General features: G+C 51.6%; 2 protein-coding genes across 12 annotated transcripts in view; one reads left to right on the forward strand and one right to left on the reverse strand.

Moving 5' to 3' along the window:
* BCS1L (BCS1 homolog, ubiquinol-cytochrome c reductase complex chaperone) lies at positions 1-4,780 on the reverse strand. Of its 6 annotated transcripts, none has more exons than XM_060301853.2 (8): positions 4,565-4,774; positions 2,630-2,998; positions 2,389-2,528; positions 1,744-1,938; positions 1,415-1,478; positions 1,007-1,176; positions 672-789; positions 1-306 (listed from the first exon to the last, which is right to left on the reverse strand). In XM_060301853.2, the coding sequence occupies exons 2-8, from the start codon at positions 2,947-2,949 to the stop codon at positions 54-56; spliced, it is 1,260 nt and encodes a 419-aa protein (XP_060157836.1). In that variant the 5' UTR covers positions 2,950-2,998; positions 4,565-4,774; the 3' UTR covers positions 1-53. The 6 variants fall into 6 exon arrangements, with proteins under 6 accessions (XP_060157836.1, XP_030704165.1, XP_060157835.1 ...); XM_030848305.3 differs by having other exon boundaries at positions 4,455-4,773; XM_060301852.2 differs by lacking the exon at positions 4,565-4,774 and adding an exon at positions 4,408-4,481.
* The window catches only part of ZNF142 (zinc finger protein 142), a 22,217-nt gene continuing 6,811 nt past the window's right edge, over positions 4,578-19,983 (forward strand). The window contains exons 1-9 of one of the 6 annotated variants that reach the window (XM_060301837.2): positions 4,578-4,827; positions 5,063-5,249; positions 5,361-5,478; positions 6,796-7,109; positions 9,881-10,480; positions 11,541-11,705; positions 12,624-13,448; positions 15,614-15,791; positions 16,534-19,447. In XM_060301837.2, the coding sequence (XP_060157820.1) occupies positions 6,830-7,109; positions 9,881-10,480; positions 11,541-11,705; positions 12,624-13,448; positions 15,614-15,791; positions 16,534-19,447 (4,962 nt within the window). In that variant the 5' untranslated portion in view covers positions 4,578-4,827; positions 5,063-5,249; positions 5,361-5,478; positions 6,796-6,829. The remainder of the gene's footprint in view (positions 4,828-5,062; positions 5,250-5,360; positions 5,479-6,795; positions 7,110-9,880; positions 10,481-11,540; positions 11,706-12,623; positions 13,449-15,613; positions 15,792-16,533; positions 19,448-19,983) is intronic. The other 5 variants (XM_060301835.2, XM_060301838.2, XM_060301836.2 and 2 more) reach the window with 5 other exon arrangements.

Below are 19,983 nucleotides of genomic sequence, written 5' to 3' on the forward strand. Positions count from 1 at the left end.
ACAGGTGTTTATTGATCTCCTAGAGGAGGAGAGGGCTGGGCACAGCCCAGTTGTCACCTCCTCAGAGACTCCGCATTGTGAATTGCCCCTGCAGGGTCACTTTTATAAAGCATGAAGTAGCCCTGCACCTGGGCAGGGCTAATCTGAGTTGTAGCTTGAAGGACATGATCTGCAAAGGTCTCGGCCAGGGAAGCTGCTTGCCCTGGATAGAACCTCTGGAACATCTGGGTCAGCTGCCAGCGTGAGCAGTGGCCCACGTACTCCTTCAGGTCTACTCGCCCAGGGCGTATCAGGGCAGGGTCGAGCCTAAGAGAAGAAGGCAGCAAAAGCAGAGTCATGAGCAGCAGTGCCACCAGCACCCCCAAAAATGGTCCCGCTAGGGCTTCCCTGGTGGCGCAGTGGTTGGGAGTCCGCCTGCCGATTCAGGGGACGCGGGTTCGTGCCCCGGTCCGGGAAGATCCCACATGCTGCGGAGCGGCTGAGCCCTTGAGCCATGGCCGCTGAGCCTGCGTGTCCGGAGCCTGTGCTCCGCAGCGGGAGGGGCCACAGCAGTGAGAGGCCCACGTACCGCAAAAAAAAAAAAAAAAAAGGTCCCGCTGAACCTCCTGATCCTCCTAAGATAGTGAGGGGGTGGAATCTTGCCTCACAGTCTTGAGTACCTCACTCCTCACCTGTCAACATGGTTGGTGGTCATGAACACGATGCGTGCCTCAGTGGAAGCCACGCCATCCAAGGCGTTGAGCAGGCCGCTGAAAGTGAGACGACCTAGACCTTGGTACTTCACTGGGTCTGGAAGAAGGCAGAGATAAAGCGTGAGTGATCATAGCCCTACTTAAAATTAGCATCCCCTTCTACTCCTTACTTAGCATGTCCCCCTACTTATCAATGTGTCTTGTGGCCTCTCATTGCTAACCCAGGTGTCCTCCATCAGCTCTCTGGATTTCTCCTTTCTTCCACTGTTCCTCATTTAGAAACACTCCCCCTTCCGTCAACTTCCCTCACTTACTCTCCGCAGCCAGGTCTCGACTGAGAAAGGCAGCATCCACATCCTCCAGGAGCACCAGGCTCTGCTGCGGTGCCACGCTCAGCAGGTGGTTGAGCCGGTCATCAGAGAGGCTGGAGTCTGTGAGACTCAGCAGGCAGATGCTGTGCTGCAGTTCCCCAGCCAGGGCTGTGCTATGGAGGAGGGATGACAGGTAATGGGCAACCTGAGAACTGGTCCTTGGGCCCAGCTGCTTGTTCCTCACTGTACTAGTTTTGTCTCAGAGGCCTAAACCTTTCACCATACCCTGCTAGTGTTCCACACATCTCATGTTTATCCCGGTTCCTGTTCCCCACATTCATTTCCCTTTCCAACCCCACCAGTCCAGTTTCTCTCCAGTTTGAGGGTTAAGGGAAGTTTGACTCTACTCACATAAAACTGCTCTTTCCACAACCAGGGGGCCCATAAAGCAGGTAGCCACGTCTGTAGGGAATGCCTAAGAATACAGCCGGGATGATTGTCAAGACCTAAAATGAATCATGTACTCTGCCCCAGATGTCCACATTCATGCCCAACTCTGCTCCTTGGAGGCCTGATGACTTTGGCATTGGAAGAAATCATTCCCGTAGACAACTTTTCTCCCCGCTTCGTCTATGGGAATTAGGCTAGAGCTTTATATCTGGCCACAAAGACCAGCGTGTTCCCTCCTGTTCTAATACCACATCAAAAACAACCTAGCGAAGACCCCAGCTGCTTCTCACCTCTGTCAGTGTACCACTTGGGGTTATCGATGAATTCCCGGATGTCTCCGACAATTCGGTCAGCCAGACCCTGTTCTAGAACCACAGAATTCAGTGGCCGGCGGCGGCGTGGATAGCCAAAGGGGCGCCATTCAGAGCCCACGGCTGTGTACATCACTGTCTTCCCTTCCTCCTGCTGCAAGGCTAGCTCTCGAGCTGGGAGGGGGGAGATGAGACAAAGCCAATAATTTCTCTTTGCCATGCTACTAGGCAGAGCTGTGCCAAAACAATTTCCCTCGGGCTTCCCTGGTGGCGCAGTGGTTGAGAGTCCGCCTGCTGATGCAGGGGACACGGGTTCGTGCCCCGGTCCGGGAAGATCCCACATGCCGCGGAGCGGCTGGGCCCGTGAGCCATGGCCGCTGGGCCTGTGCGTCCAGAGCCTGTGCTCCGCAATGGGAGAGGCCACAACAGTGAGAGGCCCGCGTACCGCAAAAAAAAAAAAAAAAAAAAAAGTATACCAAAACAGTTTCCCTAGCCACCAGTGCTCCCATGGTCTCAGAGCCTCCTGTTCCTCCTCTCCAAGCTTCTCTTCCTTTGATGTCGAAGACCCCATCCCTGCAACCGCCACCCCCTGCCCCCATAAAGCCTGTCAGTGCCATCCCACACCTTCCTCCAGGATGTTGAAGAAGACCTTTCGGTCAGTGCCCAGAGCCGTGAAGGTGACAGATTCCCAGGGGGTCCCCGTCTGCAGGTCTATCATCTGCATCTCTCGGCTCCGTTGCACCCGGATCCATTTCCCTTGATACCTGAATAAGAATGGTCAAAATGAGGTGAACGAATGGGTCAAACCCACCTCCCCTCATTCTCCTTTTCTACTCTCAGAGCCCTCTCTGGTTCCCAACCTTACCAGATAAAGTGGTTTCCAGGGCTGGGGACAAATTCAAATTTAGTGGAGATGCGGCCACTCTCGTGCTGAAGGTACGAAGTCTCGACACTGAGGTGCTGAGTTCGGGTACTGTGGCGAGTGAGCCAGCTAAGCAGCCAGGCATAGCTCCTGTCTCGAGCAGGGACTTCCAGTGTGATCATGTAATGGCGCCGGAATGCCACCAGACCCAGTTGGGCACCCTTCCGGGCCAGGGCCAGGGCTGTGCCCACACCCACCAGCCCAAATCCAGCCCCAAAGTAGGGATTGTCCTTCAGGGCCAGAACAAAGTCTGAGAGGGGCATCTTGAAAGGAAAACACTGAATCTTACAGGCCCCAAGGCGTTTTCAAGACCTGGGGGTGGGGAGCAGTGGAGATGGGACAAAGCACAAGATTAGTTTAGAAAATGGACTCTGAAATTCCTCCTCAACACACCCCTCCCCCCAGGCAGAAGCTGGGAGCAGGAAGGACAGGTCAGCATTACTGTGTGCTTCAATATCCTCCCTTTGTGGGGTGGGGTTGGTGTTGGAATGCAAGGGATGGGACTCTGGGCCAGTTGCCCCTTTTTGCCTTTCATTATCCTGTTCATACCTGTTTCTTGCCAGACGACTGTGTCTGGAGATTCCTTAAACCTGAGAGAACCATATAACTGGCTTCACATCAGGATAATGGATGGACAGAATTTTTGTGGTCCCTGGGACCAGCTGAGTTAGAAAGGGGCCCACTGGCCAGAGTTAGGAGGGGATGAAGAAGCTACTGTCTTCTGTCAACCTGTCAGTAACCTTATGCCTTGCTATTATGAGTCATGTACTTCAAATATCCTCTCCTCTCCTTTACATGCTAATGTCCTGTTTAGCTTTTTATTACCTCCCACCTAAATTGTCTCTTCAAAATTAATTTTAGGGGCTTCCCTGGTGGAGCAGAGGTTGAGAGCCCGCCTGCCGATGCAGGGGACACGGGTTTGTGCCCCGGTCCGGGAAGATCCCACATGCCGCGGAGCGGCTGGGCCCGTGAACCATGGCCGCTGAGCCTGCGCGTCCGGAGCCTGTGCTCCGCGGCGAGAGAGGCCACAATAGTGGCCCGCAAAGAAAAAATAATAATAATTATAGTTCTTGAAGTGGCATCTTAATGGGTCTCCACGTCCTGCTTCACCAAACTGCTACACAGGGGTCCAGATCTTTCTTCATAAGGATCTGCTTGAATCCCACTACTTTCCCTACTCCAACACCTCCAATGACTGGCTCTCAACAGGTCCCTGAATTAGGTAAAAACTCCTCTGCCTCCACAATACGGGGCCCACCTACCTTTAATGGCTTAGCTCCTAATACTCTCTGTTGAACAAATATACAAACCTCCTTCTTCCTTGCTCAAGCAGTTCTCTTGACTCGGAATGCCCATTTTAATTTATTTCCTCCATTCTCTCCAGTTGAAGTCCCGCCCATCTGCTACTTTCTCCAAGGAGATTTCCTCGAATTCCACCCCCAATAAAATGAGACAGGGCCTGATTCTAGACTGTAAGATCCCGAAAGGTAGGAGGTCAAATCTTTTCTAGCACACCTCACCCGCCCCCCTGCCACTTTGCTCTACGCCTGGCACGCAGTTTGGTGAACTGACAGCAGTGACCTCCGCTGAAGCTCAGAAGAGGATCCAGAATTCCAAAATTCGTATGCGTGGAAGGTTACAGACAAAGCCCTTCCCCCTCCCGGTCCTTGTTGGTCGCCCAGAAGCCCCCTCCCGAACCCCCTCTACACCCCAGCGCGCACCTCCAGCAGCGGGGTTTGGAATAATCGGTCACTCCCCCGCCCCTTACCGCCATGACTCTCTGGCCCTCCCTCTCGATGGTTTCACCCCTTCGCTCTTCAGTGAAGCGCTGCTTCGCCCGGCCCCCGAGTTGTTTCATCTACTTCCCGCCACACCCACCAAGAAGGCTATGCCACTCTGCTCCACAACTCTCCATGGTACTCTTTGGGCCTCAAGGCCAGGAGGGGGTGTGGGGGTGAGGAACGATCGTCAGAACCATAGAGTACTCCGCCAGCCTCACAGAGGAAGAGAGAGCGGCCTCCAAATGCCCGGGTGCTAGAGGCGGCTGGGGCGGAGGCGGTCGCACAAAAGGAGTCACGGGAGGCGACTCCAGCCGCTGGTCGACCATAGAGGTGAGGCTCCCGCCCGCGCAGGGCCGGGAGGTAAGCGAGCGGCAGCGGGGCGGGAATTAGTAGGGAGTGCGGGTGGAGCAGGCCGGAGGCAAAAGTTTCTCGAGCACCAGGGTGAGGGGTGGGCCTGGGCGGTGGGAGCGCTCGGGATAAGTGCTGGAGGGAGCACGGCGACGAGCGAGGCCCCGGCGCATCACATCAGCCGCCCCGGTGCCTCGGTCGCGTCACTGCCCTAGACCGCGCCCGGTTACCCGCTGCCTCTCCTTAGGACCATAAGCATGACGATGCTCCATCCTAAGCCTTGCAGGTTACAAAACGGCTTTCTCATTTGCTGGCACTTGTGATTCCCGCTCCCGCCCAACGATGTGGACGCTGTCTGTCATCGCCTCCACTTTACAGATAGAAAAGCTGAGGCCCCGAGAAGCGAGGGGACTGTATCTGTCCAAGGCCACGCGGTGAGTCAGAGCCCACAGGAAAGTGGAAACCGGGTGCCTTGGTCCCCAGGCTGGATCTCATCCTTTTCCCAGGCCTTCTCTCTGCCTTAATTTGTCCTTTCTCTTTCTCAGTACCCGTGCCCCGAGGATAAGTTCATTTCTTCTCTTGTGCCCACTTATGTCCCACCTCACTCCGCCTTCCAGCGACTCAATCTAGACGACACCGCGTCCTCCTTGGCTCCCCCCTAAGGCAAGTATACTGCCCGAGCTGGAAGACTCCCGAGAGCAGCGATGATAAGTGGAGGCTGTGGTTTCCAGAGAATCCTCTGAGGGCGGAAGTGCCCTGCCCTGCCACCTTCCGAATTTCCGTGATCTGAGGCTTTGAGTTGCCGAATTCTCAGCTGCAACCTGATTTCCTAACCCTAGGCCATTACTCGACCTCCATGACTCAATTTCATGAAATGATTACTGTCATTCTTATTAATTCTAGTTATTTAGCTTAGACTAATTTTAGCCGTCTATAACAAGATATGCAATTTACTTGATATTCATCTCTCAGTTGTGTTCCAGTGTTCAATGTGAGGCCATAGTCAATTTGTTAGAAATTTCTCCAGGTGTGTTAACTTGTAAGGCATCACTGATTTGATATCTTAGTAGAAGCCTAAATTTGCTTTGATGCATTTCTGTGTCTGGAGTTCTTCACTAGAATTCCCTTATTTGTCTGACTTGCATAGACTGTTGTGGTTCAGTGAAGTGATAACATCAATAAACTCCACTCAGAAAGCTCCAAGTCTAGGGAGGGAGACTGATAGGTAAATGACAGTGCAGTGTGACACAGTTTCTGACAGAGCTATGTACAATGTGCCATTAGGACCTCAGAGAGAGAAACTTAGATGAAAGGTGTCCGGAAGCCATCCTAGTGGAAGTGACATTTGTGCAGATTCTTAAAGGATAGTTAGGAGTTGGTTAGCCAGACAAGAGAGATGGCAAAGGGGAGAAGGCCCATCAAGCCGAGAGAGGGATGTGTAAGGTTATGGAAGCAGAAGAGAAAGTGGTGAGTCTGGGGAATGGCAAATCAATGACAGGTTGAATCATCAGTTCAGAGATCTTTTGCGGAGAGAGGTGGAAGATGAATCTGGAGAGGTCAGCAGGGGCCAGATCATGAAGGAAGGGCTTTGAGCTAAGGAATAGTGAGATCATAAAATGTTAAGAGGGGAGGGGACCTCTGAGATCCCTTGGTCCCACCCGATTTTATTGCAGGTAAGAGAACTGAGACCCAGATTGCTTAGTAATTTGACCAACATCACTTAGCTCCAAGAAACAGTCTTTAATATATTGGCTACAACTTCTTGTCTCTTTCCTATTTTGATCCCTATTAACATGTTTATGCTTTTTGTTCTAAACATTGTCATAAAAAGAAAATTTCTAGGTTAACTACGTATGGCATGCTGCCATGCAAAGAAATGCCTAATTGGGCAGGCACTGGGCTGTGCACCCACACCAAGTGGGAAGAAAGTGAGAGATCTAATTATATGTTGTTTGGTTTTTCTTCTGGTTGGATTATCAGCACGTAAGAGGACATAGCACACAAGTTGGTGGTGATGACAGACCCTGTGTTGGACTCACAGCCAGCCAACAGCACTGGGGAGATGGATGGACTGTGCCCTGAGCTATTGCTGATCCCCCGACCTCTCTCTAACCGTGGACTCCTAGAGCCTGTCCAGAGCCCCTGTCCTTCTGGGAGCCCTCCACCTTTGCCTGCTGACCCAGGCTGCCTGCTGGTAGAAACCACAGCAACTGAAGAGGACACAGAGAACATGGAGATCATTGTGGAAGCAGTAGCTGGAAACCTGTCCCCAGGTGCTCCTGGAGAGACCCCAGGTACCAACACAGTTGCTAGCAGGCCAGTGAGACAAGCAACCCTGAGTTTTTGTCTGTGCTGTGTTTGATCGTTGTATATAAATATGATGAAGACACAAGGTAGCATCCTATTTTTATACTTAGAGATGTTGTAATTTGATTTGCAGTTGGTGAATGTTGATTGAAGTCTGGCGAGGTGGTGCACAACTTGTACCAAGCTCTTGGCAGTCTATCCCTGCGAGGGCTTCACATCTGCTAGGCGGTAATCCAGAAGGGAAGACCTTTCTGACACCTCTGCCCAGTCCTTACTCCTATAGTCCTCAAGGATTCTCTTCTCCATGTTGGCCCTCCCACCCAGGAACTGCAGCCAGGGATTAGGCAAAAGGCCCAGCCTCTCTCCACCACCCAGGGCTTGGCAGGGCTTCCTAGCAGTACTTCCCTGCTCTAGTTTCTTGCGGATAACATACTTACATCACCCAAGGCATGCCGTTAAGAGTGGGAGTTGAATAATTTATATTTACGTTAGAAGAAAGAGTCCTCCCTTTAATCTTCCCACATCTCAACTTCTTATTTTTAGGTAACTTCCCTGTTTTGTAACTGTTGTCTTCCAGCTACAGTTGTACCATTTTTCCTTGGTAGTGTACAAAGAATACTGGGAAAGATTAGCTAGTTTGATTGTATAATATTTCTAAACTTTGATGTGGTGAAAGAAATAATAAATAAATTAAAAAGGAACCTGGAAAAACATTTGCAATGTATAAAACATTTGCAATATATAAGAAAGAGTTAATATCTTTAAAATTCAAAGAGCTCCACAATAAGAAAAAGAAACAGTATTTTTTTAGAAAGGGAGAAAAGAAATCTATGTGCAATTTACTAAAGAAGAAATGAAAATAGTTAATAACCATAAGTATATTTAATCTCACTAACACACAAATTCCAGTTTAACTATAAGATGCCATTATTGTTTCTCAACTTTGGCAGAAAGTAAACAATTTTTATAAAACTAGTGTTGGTGAGGCTATGGGGGAAACAGACACTATCTTATAGTTTATAGAGTATAAATTAGCATAAGTTTTTGAAAGTCAATTTATCCATGAAACAAATTTTAAAAGACATGTACTCTGACCTAGTAGTTCCACTTCTAGGAATCTGTCCTATAGAAAGAGTCACACACATGCACAAGGATGCAGGAATAAGGATGTGTAGGGCAGCTTTATTTGTAGTGGTTGGAAACAACCCAGATATCTATCAGTAAGAGCAAAATTTCATTTTGATTTACCCGTGCTCTGAAGTACCATGAACTGGACCAAAAAAATTAGGTAGATCTAAATGTCCTACTCATAGATAAAAATATCCTTGATATATAGCAAGTGAAAATAATTTTTTAAAATGCAAATATCCGGGGCTTCCCTGGTAGCACAGTGGTTAAGAATCCGCCTGCCATTGCAGGGGACACAGGTTCGAGCCCTGGTCTGGGAAGATCCCATGTGCTGCGGAGCAACTAAGCCCGTGTGCCACAACTACTGAGCCTGCACTCTAGAGTCCGAGAGCCACAACTACTGAAGCCAGTGCACCTAGAACCCATGCTCTGCAACAAGAGAAGCCACTGCAATAAGAAGCCTGCTCGCCGCAACTAGAGAAAGCCCACGCACAGCAACGAAGACCCAAAGCCAAAAATAAATAAGTAAATAAACTTTAAAAGAAAGCAAATTGCCAAAAAATGACCCCAAAAGGTCTGAAAGGATATAGACCAAATTATGTGTGTGAGGGTGGGAGGTGGTTATTCTTTATATAGTTGTGTTGTTGCACTGAATTTTTATTTAAACAAAAAAATAATAAAGAGAAAAAGAACTACCAGAATAAATGTAGGACAAACCTGGGCTCCACCATTAACAGGCATGGTGGCCTTAACCTTGCAGCATCCCAGGTCCCTCTTCTCATAGGGCAGTTGGAGGACCAAGCAAAAGTGTTTCCTAAGCCTTTCTTTGTCAAGGTCCTGCCAGTTGCTTAAGAAATGGCAGCAAGTGGAGCAACTAGACCCATGCGCCACAATTCCTGAGCCTGTGCTGTAGAGCCCGCAAGCCACAACTACTGAGGCCCACGCACCTGGAGCCTGTGTTCCGCAACAAGAGAAGCCACCACAATGAGAAGCCCACATACCGCAACAAAGAGTGGACCCCGCTTGCTGCAACTAGAGAAAGGCCGAGCGCAGCAACGAAGACCCAATGCAGGCAAAAATAAATAAATAAATTGATTTAAAAAATAAAAATTATCAAAAAAAAAAAAGAAATGGCAGCAATTATTATGAATGTGATCTGGCTCATCTCAGAAAGGATGTCCTCCATTTTATGAATTACTGTGCCTTTGAAAATCTCTTTACAGGATATAAAATAACGCTTTGTCATGTATATTGCAGATATTTTCCTCAGATTATCATTTTCTTCTTTTGGAAGTTTCTAATTTTTTATTTGGGCAAAACATATCGCCTTTTCTTAATGCTTTCTGGATTTGGTTAATACGTGTTACATTCACTTCACAAATATTTATGAAGTACCTACTTTGTGCCAAGTATTGTGCAAGATACTGGGAATCCAAACACACGTGCAGGATAGACCATCTTTGACCTTAGGGGGCTTTGAAAATCAGACTTAAGGTGTAGAATCAGACTTAAGTCCATCTCCATTCCATGAGTGTTAAAAGATTCACCTACATTTTCTACTGGTAACTAACTCCTCTGAGTCTTGTTCTGTCTGATTCTGTGCCTTTCTCTGTCGGTCCTCTGCCTGCAGGTGTCCTGGTAAAGGTGGTGGAGGTGTACTTCTGTGAGCGCTGTGAGCAGAGCTTCGCAGAGCCCACTCTGCTGTCCCTGCACCAGTGCACTGAGACCGTTATACAGCCTGTGCAGGGCCTTGCTAGCCCCCCCTGCTCTGTAGAGCTGCCCCCCAGCAACCTCACTCTCCCTGGCCCTCTGCAGGGCCAGAGCCCACCAGATAGCCCCCTGCCATGCCCTGTGTGTAGACAGGAGTTTGCCCAGCCCCAGGCCCTGAAGAGCCACTTCAAGATTCACCGGGGCACTCCAGATGCCTTCTCCTGCCCAGAGTCTGGCTGTGTGTTCTCTGCTCAAGATCGCAAGGGTCTACAGCACCACCTGAGGCAGACCCACAGAGCGCTTCCCGTGCCCTGTTCTTTCCGGGGCTGCCCCCTGCTCTTCGGGAGCCAGCAGGGCATGGAGCTGCACCGGCAGGGCCATTACCCTTTCCACTGCAACCACTGCAGCTTCGTGGGCTCCAACATCAAACTCTTCCGGCAGCATCAGCGGAGTCACGGGGCCGGGACACAGGGAGAACTGTCTGCTGTTCAGGGTCTTCCATCGCAGGAGCTGCTGCCAGGTATGAGGCCAAGGACCCAGCAGTATCCTGCCTGGATTGCAGCTGCAATTGGTCTGTAGCAGAGGCAGTTGTTACTAATGCCATGAATGTAAGCCTGAATTGAAGAGAATCCGGGGTAGTGGCTCAGGAGGACGGGATTATCAGCTGACGTGGGAAGGCATCTAGACACCCCGGACCAGGCAGAAAATATGGGACAAAGAGGAAGTCTTTGTCCATGACAATGAATGAAGTTTGGCTTAAGCTACACTGTGGCCTTGAAGTTACTTAACCAATGTCTCTTCTGATCCATTTCAGAACTTTCTGAGGGCAGAAGCTAAACTGCCCATCAGTGGCTGTAGCCATTGGTAGAATGCCTGTAGACTCCCTGTTAGAGCAAGTGGTATTGGGCAGGAGAAGCTGGGGTTATTTTAAAAAGAAACCCTCAAGGGAGGTGGTGCTTCTATGATTCTTACTCCTCTTGGTCTCAAAAAGAGTGTGGGGTGAGCAGAGGAGCAAGAAGAAATAGAGAAGCCAGGCCAGGAGAGGCCAGGCTCGCTAAGACTGATTTGTGCTCTGGTACAAAGAGAAGATTCCTCTTTCCTGGGAAAAAGTCATACATCTTTGCCTTACTGAGGCAGCTGCCTCTAACTGAGGGAGAGAAGGAATGGATTTGAGAGCACAGGATGTGATCCTGAATTGCTGAGTTGGGTTTCTCAGTAGTTTAGAGGTCAGGGATGTTCGCCCACACTGAGCCACCAGCCGTTAACCTTGGGGACCTGAGCCAGGGAAGTACAGACTAGTCCGCCCATTCTCTACCTCTCTTCCCCCTCCCCCCACTGAAGTGACCTCAAAGATCTTGCCTTCAAGGGGTCCGAGGTTGGTGTTATCTGAGGTTTGATTTACTTCAGACTGGAGCATCACTGACAGCTTAGCTCCTGGTCTTCCTATCCCTGTCTTGTGTGGGAGTAAATTAATATACTTAGAACCCCGGATTCCCTTATGCTAAATGGTGGGAGGTGAGAAGTACAGGCACTCAGCCCTGCATTGGCTCCTCTAGTCATCAATCTCTTTGCATCTTCAGCTCTCAGAGTGTCCCCAGGAGAGGGAGAGCCTTCAGAGGAAGTAGGAGCACCCTTGCCTGGGCAGGAGTCAGCTGAAGAGGAGGAAATAGAGGAAGAAGAGGACAGTGGCAGCCAGAACTCCCAGAAAGCCCTGGAGAAAGGCCAGGGGGCTCAGCGGTTGGAGGGTAATGATGTGATGGGGCTTGAACCTCCTGGTGGTGGGGAGGAACGGACTGTGGGGGGCGTGGTATTGAGGCTCTGGGGTTTGGTTTCCTGAGTTTTGGTTCAGATCCTTCCGTTCCTAACATTCCACTTTGACATGTCTAGTGGGAAAGTGATAAATGGGCACAGACCCTGGTGACACAGGGTAAGAGTAAATAGAGTTTGCTCTCGGGGCTGGTTTTCCCCAGGCAGAAAGCTCTTTTGTGAGGAGGGGGAGGGTGATATTCATATTATGAAGATGCCAGGGGTTTTTGACTGGCAGCCTGTCTTGTCTGATATTGAGCCCCCTAAGGTTGTTTTTCTGAATCCTTGCTTCCCAGTTTACCGTCTGAGGAGAGCAGCATTTGAAACCCATCCCACAGGGAGCATACTTACCCATCAGGTGACCAGGAAGGATCTGATTATATTTATTATCAGCTCTCTATGTCCCCAGGGTTCAGAAGTAGGAGTACTTTACCTTCTCTTCCCTCTGCTCATTCCCTGTGGGGTTCTTTTCCTTCCAACCAACCCTACTGATTCTTCCGCCTGCCCTCCGGGTCAAGGACAGGAAGAACAAGAATGCTCCGTCAAGATTCTTCTTTTGAGCCTTTCTAGATAAAAGCTCAAGAATAGTGGGTGGCGGGGTGAAGCACTTCTTAAAGGTCACAGCAAGGTCAGAGAAGTCCTTGTGATTTTGTTTCTCTAAATACTAGAATGACTTCTCTCTTCTTTGAGGCTACAAAGTTTGAGATGCTATTGTTCGGTTTCTTAGAAAGAAAGGAACAAGGCCATGCATGCATGCATAATTTGTCTGGGCAAATTGTGGTTCTCCCATTAACTGGCCAGCCCCTGACCTATCGAAGAATCTCACTCTTAACCCTCCCTGCCTTTCCCTCTCCCAGGAGCTGTGGCTTCTGGCACCGAGTCCCTCTTCAAGACCCACATGTGTCCAGAATGCAAGCGCTGCTTCAAGAAGCGGACCCATCTGGTGGAGCATCTACACCTCCACTTCCCAGACCCCAGTCTCCAGTGCCCCAACTGCCAAAAGTTCTTCACCAGTAAGAGCAAGCTCAAGACCCACCTGCTGCGGGAGCTGGGCCAAAAGGCCCACCGCTGCCCACTGTGCCACTACAGTGCAGTGGAGAGGAATGCCCTCAACCGCCACATGGCCAGCATGCATGAGGATATTTCCAACTTCTACTCAGATACCTATGCCTGTCCTGTCTGCCGGGAGGAGTTCCGCCTCAGCCAGGCCCTTAAGGAGCACCTCAAGAGCCACACCGCAGCAGCTGCGGCCGAGCCGCTGCCCCTTCGCTGCTTTCAGGAGGGCTGTAGCTACACGGCACCCGACCGCAAGGCCTTCGTAAAGCATCTGAAGGAGACCCACGGTGTGCGGGCCGTGGAGTGCCGCCATCACTCGTGTCCCATGCTCTTCGCCACAGCAGAAGCCATGGAGGCCCACCACAAAAGCCACTATGCCTTCCACTGCCCCCACTGTGACTTCGCCTGCTCCAACAAGCACCTGTTCCGTAAACATAAGAAGCAGGGCCACCCTGGCAGTGAAGAGCTGCGCTGCACCTTCTGCCCCTTTGCCACCTTCAACCCGGTGGCCTACCAGGACCACGTGGGCAAGATGCATGCTCACGAGAAGATCCATCAGTGCCCTGAGTGCAGCTTTGCTACTGCCCACAAGAGGGTGCTTATCCGCCACATGCTGCTGCATACCGGTGAGATGGCTCCACCCTTCCCACCGTGTAATAGTGGTAATGATGGCAAACGGGAGCGTTTACTGTGTGCCAGACACCCGGAGGGCTCTGCGTACATTGCGTAGGACTCATCTGACCTAGTGTTCCTAGAGATAAATCTAGTATTTGCAGTTTACAAATAAGCCTTGAGCGTCACTCAGCAAGTAAAGTGGTCGGGCTAGGATTTGCGGCAGGTGGGATCTTTTTAGTTGAGGCATATGAGATCTTTTAGTTGCGGGATGCGGGATCTAGTTCCCGACCAGGGATCGAATCCAGGCCCCCTGCAGGGAGTGCAGAGTCTTTACTGGACCACCAGGGAAGTCCCGTGCCTCACCTTTAAAGCCCTGTCGGGTTCTGCCCACCCCTAATCGGGCATGGGTGGGTCAACACCCAGCCTGTTAAAGCAAAGAAACCCAGACCAGGACAGATACCTTCCTTTGCAGTTCAAGTTTTGTGATGTGCTATGAGAGATAGTGGGTGAGGGAACTGAGCCATCCATATATATTATAGCCTTGAAAGCCGTGACACTGAAACATGATCACGTTTGGTGACCTGAAAGTTGCGGGGTTTTCAACTCAGGCTCTTAACTGGTTACCAGCATTACTGATGCTTTGAGTAAAAACCAAACCAGGCTTCCTGCTATAGCATCTTCCCATTTGTGATCTCTATGTAAGCATTGGTGGATTGACAAGACATTAAAAAATCTCATCGAAGATTCTTTAGTTTGGGAGGACAGTTTTTAGGCAGCTTGTGGCAAAGCCATTGTTGTTTCCATTAAACAGTTCATTTCTATACAGGCTTTAGTCACAAAATCTCATTTTTCTGAGGCTTCTTAAAATCTCACATCTATACAGGCATACTTTTTTTTTATTTCACTTTATTGTTCTTAGCAGATACTGTGTTTTTTTCTAAATCGAAGGTTTGTGGCAACCCTGCATTGTCAGGTGATAGTTAGCATTTTTTAGCAATAAAGTATTTTTTAAATTAAGGTACGTACACTGTTTTGTTAGAATGTTATTGCACACTTAATAGACTACCGTGCAATGTGTGAACATAACTTTTACGTGTACTGGGAAACCAAAAAATTTGTGGGACTCGCTTTCTTGCGATATTTGCTTTATTGTGGTGGTCTGGAACTGAACTCACCATCTCTCTGAGGTATGCTTGTGTAGTGCTTTATAGTTTTTTCATATATATTATCTCATTTAATCCATAATAACGATCTTGTAAGAAAGGCAGGTAAAGATGAGAAACGCTGAACATTTAAATGGCCTGTTTCAGGATCACACAGCTGGTATCAGAAGCAGAGCCAGAACACCACGTTGCTTGCCTTTCACCATAAGGAGAGGGGCTGAGTGGGTGGGCAGGGATAACAGGGAATGGTCCTGAAAGAACATGGCCCCAGCCTCACCTGTTAGCGCTAGGTCTCGACCAACATACAGGGACAGGTCGTCACTGAGCCCTTTAATCTTCATATCAGCCATGTGAGGTCAGTATTTTTGTTGCCCCCTTTTTGGAGACCAGGAAACTTAGACTTAGAGGGGTTAAGTGACCTGCCCGAGGACACACAGTAGTAAACTGGGATTTGAACCACTGCCTAATAGCTCTATGGTTTCTCTGTGCCTCAGCTTCTTCGTCTGTAAAATGGGATAATAAAGGGCTGTTGTGAGGATTCAGTAAGAGAAGGCATTTTTATAAAGTGCTCAGAAAGGTGCCTGGCACGTAGTGAGCACAGTGTAAATGTCGGCTATTAATATATTTATTACTGTGTTGGACTCCGGAGTCAGAGTTGTTAACCACTGTGTTGTATTGCCTAATTTTTTCTCCTTCTCTTCCACAAAACTGGAACGAATTGGGCTAAGTGGAGCAGTTGGCCACTAGTGCCAATAAGCTGTATAACAAATCCAGAATGGACTTTGAAGCTACTTTTGAAAAGCTAGGTCTTCACTTTCCCCCTACCTTCCTTGGCGTTAGGGTGGAAGAGTGGTCGTCCCAGAGGGCTGTGAGGCAGCATTAACTTTTGCAAATAGCACCTCAGCTTCCACTCCTGCTGGGCATCAGGGCGAGCCTGCTGGGGAGGACGGTCTGTCGCTCCCTCGGTCCGTGTCTGACTTGTGTTCTCTCCCCGCTCACCCCCATCCCCACAGGCGAGAAGCCGCACAAGTGTGAGCTGTGTGACTTCACGTGTCGAGACGTGAGCTACCTGTCCAAGCACATGCTGACCCACTCTAACACCAAGGATTACATGTGCACCGAATGCGGCTACGTCACCAAGTGGAAGCACTACCTCAGCGTGCACATGCGGAAACACGCGGGCGACCTCAGGTATGAGCACACGCGTGCCTCCCTCCCTAACCCAATGACCTGGAGCTAAGCTAGCCGCCTCTCAAAGTCAGCTTCTGGCCCCATCTCTCTTCTGGCCCCAGAGAGACTCCTCCGCACGGCCCTCTGCTCCTGTCATCTCGGCTCTGCTGCCTCTAGCTGACCTCTGCCTGTGGCCTAGTGTGCACTGTGTGAGCTCTCTGGGCTCAGGGAAGGGGGTGTAGACCCAGAGTAGAGGCCCAGAGACTAAGGTGTCATTTGAGTTCTGAGTCCAGTCCTGGTGAAGTAGATGGGCTACGCCTGTGGCTCCAATCCTGGCCACATCCAAATCCAGGCAAGTTCCCCTCTGACCTGTGGGCACAGCTGGCTAGGGGGTTTCTCCGTGGCTTTCACGTCTCCGTGGGGGAGTGGGATCTAGGCACAGAAACCTGCCCCGTGGGGCTGTAGCCATGTCAGCTCCTCAGAAGTCCACAGAGGTTGACTGATTCATGATACCCTCCCGTTAGGAAGCAGTGTAGAGTAGGGGGTAGAACACAAGCCCTGAAGCTAGACCGTCTGCCCTTCACTTCCTTTGTAACTCGAGGCAAGTTACTAACTTCTGTACCTTAGTCTCCTCACTAAGACGATTAAATTAGATGATGCATGTACAACACTGAGTGTAGAGCTTGGCCCATAGTAGGTATTTATACAGTTTCTGGTAGTTGCTGTGATTAATTTATGATTGTGATTTTTCCCTCCTCACCAGATACCAGTGCAACCAGTGCTCCTATCGCTGCCACCGGGCTGATCAGCTGAGCAGCCACAAGCTGCGGCACCAGGGCAAGTCCCTGATGTGCGAGGTGTGCGCCTTCGCTTGCAAGCGGAAGTACGAGCTGCAGAAGCACATGGCTGCCCAGCACCACCCCGGCACGGCCGCCCCACTCTACCCCTGCCGCTATTGCAGCTACCAGAGCCGCCACAAGCAGGCCCTGCTGAGCCATGAGAACTGCAAGCACACCCGCCTCCGAGAGTTCCACTGTGCCCTCTGCGACTATCGCACCTTCAGCAACACCGCCCTCTTCTTCCACAAGCGCAAAGCCCACGGCTACGTGCCCGGGGACCAGGTCTGGCAGCTTCGCCATGCCAGCCAGGAGCCAGAGGGAGCCGGGCAGTGCCCAACACCCCCACCAGACTCAGAGCCCTCAAGTCAGCTGTCTGCCCAGCCTGAGGGGCCGGACCATGACCCAGGGACGGTGGTGGACCCCGGCTTGGATCAGGCCCCGCCAGAGACCAGTGAGGAGGACAGTGCTGGGAAACAGGACGGCGGTGAGGTTCCCCAGGGGCATGACCTAGTTGGCAGCCCCAGTCCGGCGGAGGTAGATGAGGGAGGCTGCACGCTACACCTAGAGGCCCTGGGAGTGGAGCTGGAGCCTGTGGCCAACCCGCCCCTTGAGGAGATCACCGAAACAGCTCCTGTGGAGTTCAGTGCCCTGGATCCCTCAGGGCCTCTGAGACTGGAAGGGCCAGATGGAACTTTGACAGAGCTGTCTACCTTTGAAGGTGCTGGAGCTTCCGGCTTGGGTGCTGAAGAGTCCATTCTGGAAAAGCCGGTCTCTGAGCCCCCTATAAATCCCCCTTCCTCAGAGGAGCCCCCTAACAGCTGGGTGGGAACCTTCAAGGCAAATCCACCCACTGAGACAGCACCCCTGCCCCAGTTCCCTGAATCAGAGTCATTACTCAAGGCCCTAAGGAGGCAGGACAAAGAACAGGCAGAGGCGCTGGTGCTGGAGGGGCGGGTTCAGATGGTAGTGATACAGGGAGAGGGGCGGGCTTTCCGCTGCCCACACTGCCCTTTCATCACCCGCCGGGAGAAGGCCCTGAGTCTGCACTCCAGGACTGGGTGCCAGGGCCACCGAGAGCCCCTCCTCTGCCCTGAGTGTGGAACCAGCTTCAAGCAACAGCGTGGCCTCAGCACCCATCTGCTGAAGAAGTGCCCTGTCCTCCTCAGAAAGAACAAGGGCTTGCCCAGACCAGATCCACCCATCCCTCTGCATCCTCGGCCCCCGGGCACACTGGCCTCAGAGGATGCAGCAGGTGGGAAGCCCCCACCTGCACCATTAGAAGTAGAGATCATGCTCCCAAAAGATGCTCCTTCCAAGCTTCCTGGGGAGCCAGAAAACAGAGAGGAGCCTGTTGCCACACTCTCCGGCTCCACAGTCCCTCCTGCAGAAGACTCCTCGCCCACAGAGGCCCCTGAGAAGTTCCACTTTGAGCAGGGCAAGTTTCACTGCAACTCATGCATGTTCCTTTGCTCTCGGCTTTCCTCCATTACCTCTCACGTGGCTGAAGGCTGCCGGGGCGGACGTGGCGGGGGAGGAAAGCGAGGCGCCTCCCAGACCCAGCCTGTTGTGTCCCTGCTGAGCAGCAGGGACTCTGCTCCCCCGAGCAGTGGGAGTGCAGAGCGCAGCCCTGGTGATGGGAATGCAGCTCTGGTTCCAAAGCAGAAGGGGGCTCGCTTCTCCTGCCCCACGTGTCCCTTCAGCTGCCAGCAGGAGCGGGCCCTGAGGACTCACCAGGCCCGGGGCTGCCCCCTTGAGCAGTCTGGAGAGCTGCGCTGTGGCCTCTGCCCATTCACCGCTCCTGCTGCTGCTGCCCTGAGGCTCCACCAGAAGCGGAGGCACCCTGCCGCAGCCCATGGCCCCCGGCCCCCTCTTCAGTGTGGGGACTGCGGCTTCACCTGTAAACAGAGCCGGTGCCTACAGCAGCACCGGCGGCTGAAGCATGAGGGGGTGAAGCCACATCAGTGCCCTTTCTGTGACTTTTCCACCACCAGACGGTACCGGTTAGAGGCTCACCAGTCCCGACACACAGGTGTTGGCCGCATCCCCTGCAGCTCCTGTCCCCAGACATTTGGTACCAACTCAAAACTGCGCTTGCACCGGTTGAGGGTACACGACAAAACACCCACCCACTTCTGTCCACTTTGTGACTATAGTGGCTACCTTCGCCATGACATCACTCGCCACGTTAACAGTTGCCACCAGGGCACCCCAGCCTTTGCCTGCCCCCAGTGTGAGGCCCAGTTCAGCTCCGAGACAGCACTCAAACAGCATGCTCTGCGCCGGCATCCCGAGCCTACGCCCCCTGTCCCTGGCTCTCCCACGGAGGCCACTGAGGGCCCCCTGCACTGCTCCCGCTGTGGGCTACTGTTCCCCAGCCCTGCCAGCCTGCGAGGGCACACCCGGAAACAGCACCCACGGCTCGAATGTGGGGCCTGTCAGGAGGCCTTCCCCAGCCGGCCGGCATTGGACGAGCACCGAAGGCAGCAGCATTTCAGCCACCGCTGCCAGCTCTGTGACTTTGCTGCCCGGGAACGGGTGGGCCTGGTGAAGCACTACTTGGAACAGCACGAGGAGACTTCAGCAGCGGCATCCTCAGCTGGGGATGCTGGCCAGCCCCCTCTGCGCTGCCCTTTTTGTGACTTTGCGTGCCGCCATCAGCTGGTGCTAGATCACCACGTGAAAGGGCACGGGGGCACCCGGCTCTACAAGTGTACTGACTGTGCTTACAGCACCAAGAACCGGCAAAAGATCACCTGGCACAGCCGCGTCCACACTGGGGAAAAGCCCTACCACTGTCACCTCTGTCCCTATGCCTGTGCTGACCCCTCTCGCCTCAAGGTAAGGTCAGGGGCTAGGGGGTCTGGGAATGGAAGGAATGCAGGTTGCGGAGTTAAACTACCTGGGTTCTTTAATCCTGACTCTTCTGAAAATTAGCTCTGTGACTTTGGTCAAGTCCCTTAACTTCTCCAAACCTCAGATTCCTCATCTGTGAAGAGTGGATAATACTTCATAGGGTTGCTACAGAGATAAATCCATAATACATGCTTGGCATGTGATAAAGGCGTGTAATAGGTTGTAGATAACCTAGATAACAGCTGACATTTACTGAGTACTTACACCGTGTGGGACACTAATTTTAATCCTTTCAAAAATATGAGATATACTTTTACTGTTTCCCGTTTTCCAGATTAATAAACTGAGAATTAGGGGTAAGGTTGCCCAAAGACACAGCTGATAAGTGGCAGAGGTGAGATAGGGCAGACCTGGGGTCGGCCGAATGGGTTCGGGTTGCGTCAGAGTGACTGGCCTTGGAGACCTGATTGGCAGTGGGGGAGAATGGGTAGGATTGGTGCAGGGAACAGGATTATCTGCCA

The sequence above is a fragment of the Globicephala melas genome, chromosome 7, assembly GCF_963455315.2.
Source record: "Globicephala melas chromosome 7, mGloMel1.2, whole genome shotgun sequence".
In the NCBI taxonomy this organism is placed as follows: domain Eukaryota; kingdom Metazoa; phylum Chordata; class Mammalia; order Artiodactyla; family Delphinidae; genus Globicephala; species Globicephala melas.